The sequence below is a fragment of the Pinus tabuliformis genome, chromosome 4_1 (assembly GCF_031772625.1).
Source record: "Pinus tabuliformis cultivar Carrire ecotype Pingquan chromosome 4_1, CPIR1, whole genome shotgun sequence".
Lineage (NCBI taxonomy): Eukaryota > Viridiplantae > Streptophyta > Pinopsida > Pinales > Pinaceae > Pinus > Pinus tabuliformis.
Window position 1 is genome coordinate 661331170 of NC_142303.1, and position 10802 is coordinate 661341971.

Here is a 10802-nt window from a genome sequence, read left to right on the forward strand (position 1 = left end):
CCCAGTTTCCGTATATGCGCACATCTTTCGTATATGCCCAGTTTCCGTATATGCGCACATCTTCCGTATATGCCCAGGTTCCGTATATGCGCACATCTTCCGTATATGCGCACATCTTCCGTATATGCCCGGTTTCCGTATATGCCCACATCTTCCGTATATGCCCGGTTTCCGTATATGCGCACATCTTCCGTATATGCCCAGTTTCCGTATATGCGCACATCTTCCGTATATGCCCAGTTTCCGTATATGCGCACATCTTCCGTATATGCCCAGTTTCCGTATATGCACACATCTTCCGTATATGCGCACATCTTCCGTATATGCCCAGTTTCCGTATATGCCCACATCTTCCGTATATGCCCAGTTTCCATATATGCGCACATCTTCCGTATATGCGCACATCTTCCGTATATGCGCAGTTTCCGTATATGCCCACATCTTCCGTATATGCGCACATCTTCCGTATATGCCCAGTTTCCGTATATGCCCACATCTTCCGTATATGCGCACATCTTCCGTATATGCCCAGTTTCCGTATATGCGCACATCTTCCGTATATGCGCACATCTTCCGTATATGCCCAGTTTCCGTATATGCACACATCTTCCGTATATGCCCAGTTTCCGTATATGCCCAGTTTCCTTATATGCCCACATCTTCCGTATATGCCCAGTTTCCGTATATGCGCACATCTTCCGTATATGCCCAGTTTCTGTATATGCCCATCTTCCGTATATGCCACATCTTCCGTATATGCCACATTTCCGTATATGCCACATTTCCGTATATGCCACATTTCCGTATATGCCCAGTCTTCCGTATATGCGCACATCTTCCGTATATGCCCAGGTTCCGTATATGCGCACATCTTCCGTATATGCCCAGTTTCCGTATATGCGCACATCTTCCGTATATGCCCACATCTTCCGTATATGCCCAGTTTCCGTATATGCGCACATCTTCCGTATATGCCCAGTTTCCGTATATGCCTACATCTTCCGTATATGCGCACATCTTCCGTATATGCCCAGTTTCCGTATATGCGCACATCTTCCGTATATGCGCACATCTTCCGTATATGCCCAGTGTCCGTATATGCCCACATCTTCCGTATATGCGCACATCTTCCGTATATGCCAAGTTTCCGTATATGCGCACATCTTCCGTATATGCCCATTTTCCGTATATGCGCACATCTTCCGTATATGCGCACATTTCCGTATATGCCCATTTCCGTATATGCCCACATCTTCCGTATATGCCCAGTTTCCGTATATGCACATCTTCCGTATATGCCCATCTTCCGTATATGCCCATTTCCGTAATAGGTGACACATCTTCCGTATATGCCCAGTTTCCGTATATGCACACATCTTCCGTATATGCCCATCTCCATATATGCCCATCTTCCGTAATTCAAGGTGACACTATTAAGAACCTTTTAAAAGCCAAAAGAAAGAAAATAGAAATTAGGCTAATTTTAAATTCATATATGTACCAAAGAGCATAGTTGATATTAACATGAATAACTAGAAATTACTCTGAAATAAGTCCACACCCATTGGAATGTCAAGTGGAATGTTGAATCATCTTTGACCATTCTTCAACTCCCAAGCCATAAGCAAAGGAGTTGTTGGACCTCCAAAGGAATCTTGAGTCAATTCAACCCCTTAGTGGGAAAATTCATGAATTGGTTTTAATTAAAAGTTATTGAGTCTTCAACATGTGGATGACCAGTAAAAACATATTATAGAAAAATAGTCCAACTAGCCATTAGCTAGTCGTTATCTAACCATTAAGAAAAGTTTTACAAAAGGCTAGTCTCTCCTCTAGTAAGTGTTGTTGAGTAGGAGATGATTTTGACGCATTAATACAAAGAAACTATTTGTGAAAATACTCTCTTATGCATTGAGTTGATCTTCTATGCCTTTTCTTCTTGGTTTTTTCCTACAATCTTGTGCTTTTAAGGACTAAGTTGCAGGTATACTTAAGCTATCACAATAGTATCACAACAGTCTGTAGAGGGTCATGTGGAAGGGGAGATCAAGGCCCAGGTCTTCACCTCACAATTTGCTAGTTGCCAAAAATACTCTTTTCCAAGTGTTGGACAAGCTCTCTTAGGGGGGAATCTCCCTTTACATTTGTGAGCTATTGACACTAGTGTTGCTATTATAGTTGGGGGATCTCAAAGGAGTAGATCCTCCTAGTGTGGTTGAATTTTCTTGCAGGTTGTCCAAGGCTAAAAGAGGGGGATAATCTTGCCCCCAACTCCCCACTCATCTCTAGTCTCAAAGGGAAAATCAACAAAAAAAAAAGGTTGTGATCGCAACTCTGCAAATCGGTAAGCTTAAACAGAAAAGGTAAAACCTCACCCTTCAACCATCTCATCATTTAAAAGTTCTTTAAAAAAATTCCTTTTATATTTTTATTACTAGCTTCCTGCAATTTACCTATCATATATAGCGCTAGTAAACCTTGAAGAAAAAGAGCTTAAGTATTTATCACAGCCAAGGAATTGATATATCTATTTTTAAGATTATTTTGCCACATTTACACGAGTATATCTAGTTTATGTGTGCAGATGTGCAGGAAGATATAGCTGTAGCTAACTTTCATTTGCATATTTTCACTCAACAAAGCTCCCTTTTACAAGCAAATATATTTTATTTGCCTTGTTTTAGCTCAAATTTATTTATTAAGTTTATATCTTGAAAATATAGCATGGATTTAGTTATTTCAACCCTTTATAAATGTATTACTTTGTTGAAACAAATTTCTATGTTGCGTACCCAAGGGGTTTTGACCCCAAGACCTCATAATGAATTTTCAGCTTTGTAGAAAATCATTTTATTGCAGGCCTAAAGGATTAAAAGTGGTTTAAATAGTCCAAACTTATACCTTCTAACCTCCTCCCAGGCACTTTTGGGTGAATCTCAAGGGGAAGTATCGAGAACATTGACTTTATATAACCATAAAATTAAACAATGCTCCCGTAACATCTTTGGATGGACTTAGTTGTTACAATTAATATTAATGTGCAAAAGAAGTTTTTGAAACTTTGATATAAGAAAAATAGTATTACATTGGAGGATATTTCTCTTGCTAAGAAAGAATAACGCACATGAGAACTTAAAGAAGTCCTTACAAGGTATCTAATTGCAATACCTTATGACACATTAAATGAAAAGTTTGAGAGTGAATAAATACATGAAGAAAAACTCTAGGAAGGGAATTATAAGGAAGGGAAAGCTAAGGAGATAAATTGACTCAAAGTAAACACATGTTGAAGAAGGAAAGAAAGAAGAACCAATCAGTAAGGTTGTTGTATATTGCCAGCCACACCACTCGAAGAAACAATAATCACCATGGCAAGGGTGTGAGTGTTAAAAAAATTACTATGTGTTAACATGGAACCAAAAAGACACCCTATAAGGAGGAATATATACAACTAAAATAAATGCATAAGGGTATCAAAGTAGAACAATAAAGACATGGAACAAAATAATTAGCTAGAATCAAGAGCAAGGAGTAAATACCATAGTCGGACCCCATATCCACATTTTCACTATGATGGATGGATGCTTATGCATGGTGTTAATTGGCTAAATTAGTTAGCAAGTCATATTATATGATTTCTTCTCATGGTTTTGGGATGAAACAAGTGAATAATAGTGGAATGTAATGTGCCCAAGAAGGATAATATGGAGTATTTAGGGTGCTACACAAAGGGGTAATGAATGTATTATGGACACAATGATAGATTAAACCCACTTGGTAGTTGATGGGTAATAAGTAAGCTCATTAAATAGTGAATAGGAAATAACATTTTAAACAATGTGGATATATTTTTGCACTTTAGAATAGTAATGGGCATACAAAGATTCACAACTTGAATTTTAAGAATTTTAAGATTAATTTCACTATATGTATACATTTTGTATTCAATTTCAATCAAGAAGGATTTTCACATTTTCCACTAAATTTTTATATTAAAAATATTTATTTAGCATTTTAAGCTAAAGTAGTTTAAAAGTAGAAGTCAAAAGGTGTAGACTAACTTATAGATTAAATGACATTTTTTCACCGGAATCCGACAATACAATTTCAAGCAAATTTGTGATTTTTTGTTGTTTAAAATATATTTTTGAATGCATAAATAGATTCAACACCCCAAAAAAACTCTAGAGCACTCAAATTCTACATATTAAACAATTTAAACTCAAGTTTTTAAAAGTCTTAGTCATATTTTGGTTAAAATTAACGAGAAAAATATTCTTAAAAAAACCATTTCATTTATTAATTACACTATATAAAAACCAAAATTACAGAATTACAAAATATTATATTATGTATTTATAAATTCTATTTAATTTTCATATTTATCCTATAAATAAAATTACATAAAAATTTAAACTTCATATCTCTGATTAATTCATATCTCTATATATATATATATATATATATATATATAAGTTTAATAAATTAATTTGAGTGATTACATGTAATGAATTATAAACTAAATGTTATTATATAATAAGTTTAAATAAGTTTTATGAATTAATTTGAGTGAGAAAATTGCGAATTACAACCAGATGTTATCATGTTTCATAAATTTAATTTTCAAAAAAAATATAAATATCTTTTAATAAGTTTAATAAATTAATTTGAGTAACTACATGTCATGAATTATAAACTAAATGTTATTATATAATAAGTTTTATGAATTAATTTGAGTGAGAGAATTGCGAATTACAAACCAGATGTTATCATGTTTCATAAATTAATTTGAATACTTTAATATTATTAATTATAACCCATATATCACAAAATCAAGTTCATAATCTATTTGTTTATACGAAAATAATGGACTTTATTTAATACCCATTATTAAATTATCAAAATTATGATGAATCGATTTACCCTACATACCAACAAAATACTAAATACATTTCTCCAAAATATACATTTTGCTTTTTATTAAAAAAAAAAAAAACCATACACTTTATAATTATCATTACTCTCACATCTCACCACTAACCATCACTAACATAATTCTCCAATAACTTACGATCTCGTTACAATTATCATTACTTTGACATCTAACTACTCATCATAACTAACATAATTCTCCAATAACTTCACCAATAGTTGACTAGGTAAAAGACAAAGCCAATGACCCATCTACACCTCTTAGTTGTCTCTCCCAGTCCAACAAAAATAACTCTAGTATCTTAATATCACTTAAAACCATTTTCCACAACTAAAGTATCTTAATCAAATCATTCTCAATCTCCCTGTAGCATTCCAAAATAGTTGGTCTTTGCAAGGATTGAGAAAACTAGGAATTGATGCCCAATACTAAGATAATCATGTATTTTCACATTTAAAAAAGATCAATGATCATGCACCTAGGTAAGATAAGATAGTCATCCAACTCTTGGAAAGTTAATCAATCTTGTATTTAGTAGATTCATGGAATGTTAGTGCCTTTCTTGTAGTCCGATTCAATAATTAAATTTCCACTTCACTTTAATGGACTTTTGACTTTTGGATGGTGATTTTACATTCCATTCCAAACAACATTTTTGGACCATGTGATTTGAAGCAATCTCGTTGTTGTTGGGACCATGGGACTTGAGTTATTGTTCGTTTACCCTTTCCCAATGTTGGCTTCTATCTATAAAGTTTTCATTCAATTAAATGCTAACATAAAAGGTACTTGGAAGGTAAAAGTAAGAAAAATTTTGACATAGTTTTCGAACTAAGGAAATATACTCCTTTATCATAACAGATGATGTAAGTTATTGTTAAGGAGTATAGTGCATTGTTTTGGTCCATGGTTAAGAATGATTTTAATATTAGTTAAAGGTTTAAGGTTAAAGTTGTTATAATTATGATTAATATGTTGATTGTTAAGTAAATTTGATAACTTATTTATTTTATTTTTTTGGTATTTTATCTTAATATTGTGTATAAAGTGTAGCACATATTATATATTTGATTAAGAGTAAGTGAGGAGTTTTCGATTCTAGAAATATATTAGAGAAGTAGGACTTTCAAAAGACATTATATTTTCATTAATGAAGTTGATGCTTACAAAGTGAATGATTTAATAACTTCATGGTAATGGAAGTATTTAAAGAATGATTTTTTCATTAATGGCGTTGATACTAATAAAATTAATGATTTGCTAACTTGTTAAAACATAATATTTTAAAAAATGATTTTTGAAATGACGGATTTCATATTCTTGTTTATAATTGATGGGTTCCATAATTTTAGTCTATTAATGCTATTATATAACCCTATTTGTCACGCTTGAGTTTGGTTGATGAATCTATTTGTGTTAGTAGGTTCAACCACTCACTTGTGACGCTGAAAAAGCCATTTTAGGTGCCCCATTTCTCATACATACCTAGCATAAGGTGATACATTATTTGTTGTCAGCCAACAATGAGTAATGGACATGCCTCTGTCACCCTAGATACATTAGCACAAAGCGATGGAGCTCTCAATCTTCTAGAATAGTCACATTTCGAGAAGATCTATTAGGGAAGGATGAGATGTATTGTTATATGACATGAGAGTTTATGTCAAAGATTAAACTATCTAGGACATAGATGTCTACATTCATCCTCTCATCACCTTGACAATCTTATACAAAGATAATTCCTAAGAGAAAAGAGGATAAAACAAGACCATAATGAAATGTTGGTAAGATTCTCAGGGTCAACTAACTGTGTTGTTTTTCTTATGGGTTCTAGAGACAAAGCTGAGGTTTGTTGCTTTCTGGTACCTACGGCCATGAATTACTTATGTATGGTTGCATTGATGGGATGTCTGTCGATTGTATTGTTGAGTCAACATACTAGATAACGATTAGAATGATTGACAACCACATTTATGAAGGATATGTTTCCACCCCCCCATGGGGGCACCATGGAAGCTAAATCAATGGGCATAGACTGAAGCATGATTCAAACCCCTACACGATGCCTTTTTCAAAATCGCCTGAGTTTGAAGTTCATTTATATTTCCTAGAGATTTTCATCCAAAAAAGATTTTACAGTTATTATTCAATGAAATTCATGACTCTGTTGTAGAAAAAGACTATCCAAAAATGTAGTAGATATCCTCTATGAGTGAGAAAATGAACATCAAGTTTCACCCAGTAACTTACTATTATTCATTAAGACATGAAGACACTTAAAAAAAATTTAATCTACATTTAATATGCTTAGTTGATAGAGGTAATATTGGTATATGATGGTTTAAATATTTAATTTTATTTTTAGTTTATTGTTATTTTTAATTATTTCTTCAAATTTGTTTATGCATTTAAATATATAATAAAATAATTTTCAATTATTCTCAACACGTTTTAGTTTCATGTTCCTTTTGTTAGAAATAAGTCTCACCATTTTGCAATGACATAACTTAACTAGTGAAGGAAATCCACTTAATGAACTCATTTGATGACCATAAATATCCTTTACTATGCTATCATTACCTTCAATAAGGGAAATGGAAAGTAAGTTCAGTGTAAACATAATAAGTGTTGTGATTTTCATCTCTCAAATGAATTGAAAATTTGACATTGATGTGGGAGTGTTTTTCTACTACACAAAAATAATTTTGTTGAATAACTATGGTCAACATAGAAGCATACATCTTTATGTGAAATGACCCTTCCACCAAGGGTGTAAGAGCACCTTTCTTTTCTAGGTGAACTTAAACTAAATCGTTTAGGTTCTTGATATTTATATCTATTTAGTCAAAATCCCTTGTGAAAAATCATGAAAAGTGTTCACATTGTTGTTTGATTCCCTTCATAAATAGAGATGACTATTACTACAATTATGTCCACTTCTTACAACGTGTTTTTGCTTGAATAATTTTTTAGCTATTAACATAACCAGAAACTATCTACGTGAGCAGAGGGATGATTGAAATGGGTGCTCAGAAATGCGGTCACATATGGAGATAATGACGTCTTGGAGCGGTTTACTGCATTAATAATTAATAACATTAGATTTTGTTAATTATGCTTTGATAAGGATGCCAGGAGACTGAGCACTGAATCGTTCAGGAATATATTATCCTGTTTTTATTCCTTTGTATATATTTGTGTGCATTATTTCGCCTTTAAAGTCACGGATTCACTGTTTCTTGGATTGATGCGATAGCAGCTAGGATAAAGTTGGACAGATAAGGGCAAACGTAGCTAGTGAAGGGCAGTACTTCAGAGGAATATCATGCAAATATATTTAAAAATTTTATGATGTTGGCATTTTAAAGACATACTTAGCACCTGGAAACAATTTTTGGAAAAAAAAATGATGTATTAAAAAGTCTAAAAAATACAGAGATTACATATATTGAAACTGTCCTTGTAGCCCCTTTATAGATAAAACAATGGCTAAAGTTATATTATTGTAGCCTAAGTCATTTAAACTTGCTGGAATGTTTAGCCTTCAAAGTAGCAAACCTAGTGGGTTTAGTGAGAGCAATGCTAGTTGAGCATATATGCTCTATGTATTGTTTGCGTGACTTGAACCCACGTGCTTTCAAGTCCTTTGGCGTGATTTTGGTCCTTTTAACCATAGCATCAACATTTATCTTTTTTGTTTTCTGTGGAAATTAAAACATTATCAATAAATATCAAAATCCACATAGATATAATGAAAATATGCTGACCATGTAACGAATATGAAAAGACATTTCATTGACTAGCTATCAATAAATATCAAAATCTATATAGATATAATGAGAATATGGTGAACATGTAAGGAATATGAAAAGAAAATGCATTAACTAGTCATAAAAAAATATGTCAATGTTATTATGAGCTAAGATATGTAGTATATAACTTACCTCTCCTAATTTATCTTGAAGTCTAGGTGAATGCCGCAATGGTTGAGGAGAATGTGATTTTTGCTGAGTATCATGTCCACCATCATACATGTGCAAAGGTGTTTTAGGAGATGTATATTCATTACTCTGAACATTAGATTATACATAGATATAAGTATGTGAATCAAAAAGAATTAAATGTAAAAATATGATAAAATTATAAGAATATAAATAAATATAGTCTTACCTTGCATTGTGACATTGGACATGAAGATGGTTGTAGCATTTGAACCATTTCATTTCCATTCTTCTTAAGGCTTCTACAAGGGGTTTTCATTGATTGTGATGGTTCCAAAGGGAACACCTGCACCATAAATAAGAAATAACACACACGCACATAATAAAAAAAAATCAAAGATAAGGATATATAATACAGAACATCCATTTCTCATCCCATCATTATGGTAAAACATAACAATTTATATATTAATATTTTCGGTGGAATAGGTTATATGGATTAAAAACTTACTGGCCCAGTAACCCCTTGAAAACCTTGAAATCTAGGTGAGCGTCGCAATGGTTGGTGGCTTGAATTTGGGGAATTTTGTTGATTAGTCTATGCATATCAATAACAATGAGAAATTAGTATACAATTATAATAAATATAAATATTATTTAATGTTAAAATGTCTAAAAAAATAATATATGCAAAAAAATGGACTCAACTGTGTTGTCATTGTCCTGATTGGTTTCATCAAAGTTTAATATATGGCTGTGCCCATCTGATCCTTCTTCCCCCACATCATCGGGAACCTCAGTGCTTGCTTTCTCTTTTATAGCAATATCTATGCGCTTCATTGTCTGCATGCGTCTACGAGGTAGACTCTGATCCCAACGTTGAATTTTTTCACAAATCCTTTGCTTTGAAGTGTCATTAAGCTGATCAAATGTAGCAACTGACTGTGAAAGCAAGTTTCAATGAATTTAGTCCACAACAATAAATTAATATTAATAGAAAACATATACAGATAAATACTAATAAATACTTACAGCTGAAAGAATTTCTTCATTGACAATATTAATAAAAAATCATATACAAATAAATACTAATAAATACTTACAGCTGAAAGAATTTCTTCATTGACAAATCTTTTATATGCTTGTTGTCGTGCACGACATAGCCTTGCATCTAAGTCATATTGTATTTTGGCATTTTGCCTTTTAACTGCACTTGTTGATTTGACCGCCCATGTAGCATTTGCATCTCTTGCTCGACCTCTTTGACGTGGAGGAATTGGTGGGAGATTGTGGGTGGTAGCGCGATGATGATTAAGGCCAGATAGCTTAGATCGACTCAAATTCCCCGCACAGCCACCAACAAGACAAGTGAACACTTGCTTGGTGCCTTTGATAGTTACCTCCCATTCATGTCTAATTTCCTCCATTTTCTTACTTCCTTATAAATGAATATGTAAACAACAATGTTGTTAAAAACATCATAAAAACACATTAAAATAAAAATCAATATTCATATCTATTTTTTTTGTGGTCACTGTTGCACATCCGGCAAGGACATAGTCTGTAAGTGCTTTCATCAACTGATTTTAGTCTGATTTTAGTTTAACGATTATGTTTTTTTCTTTGGAATTTCTTGAAAGAAAAAAATTGCAGGGATTTTAGTAAATCTAAATAAAAATTATGTGTACTGCAAATTTTTGACAGTGTTAAATTTATTTATATTATAAAAATATAATTCAAACACTGTATTTACAAAAATTAATTTTTTGAACTTTTTACCCAAATCCAAACCACTTTTAATCATTTAAACAATTTCTCATTAAACAGCGCAATACAAATACATCAAACTATTTTTAACTTTCACCATTTTTATTTATCTAAAACTAAAATGCATCCAATTTTTTTTTTTTTTTTTTTCTTAATGCCTT

General features: G+C 32.5%; 1 protein-coding gene across 1 annotated transcript; it reads right to left on the reverse strand.

The window, feature by feature from the left end:
* Positions 1-8448: 8448 nt before the first annotated feature.
* On the reverse strand, positions 8449-10451 carry LOC149177840 (uncharacterized). The gene is made up of 7 exons (XM_089421897.1): positions 10418-10451; positions 9978-10261; positions 9583-9816; positions 9386-9472; positions 9104-9220; positions 8878-9003; positions 8449-8634 (listed from the first exon to the last, which is right to left on the reverse strand). The coding sequence occupies exons 1-7, from the start codon at positions 10449-10451 to the stop codon at positions 8449-8451; spliced, it is 1068 nt and encodes a 355-aa protein (XP_089278023.1).
* Positions 10452-10802: the final 351 nt, after the last annotated feature.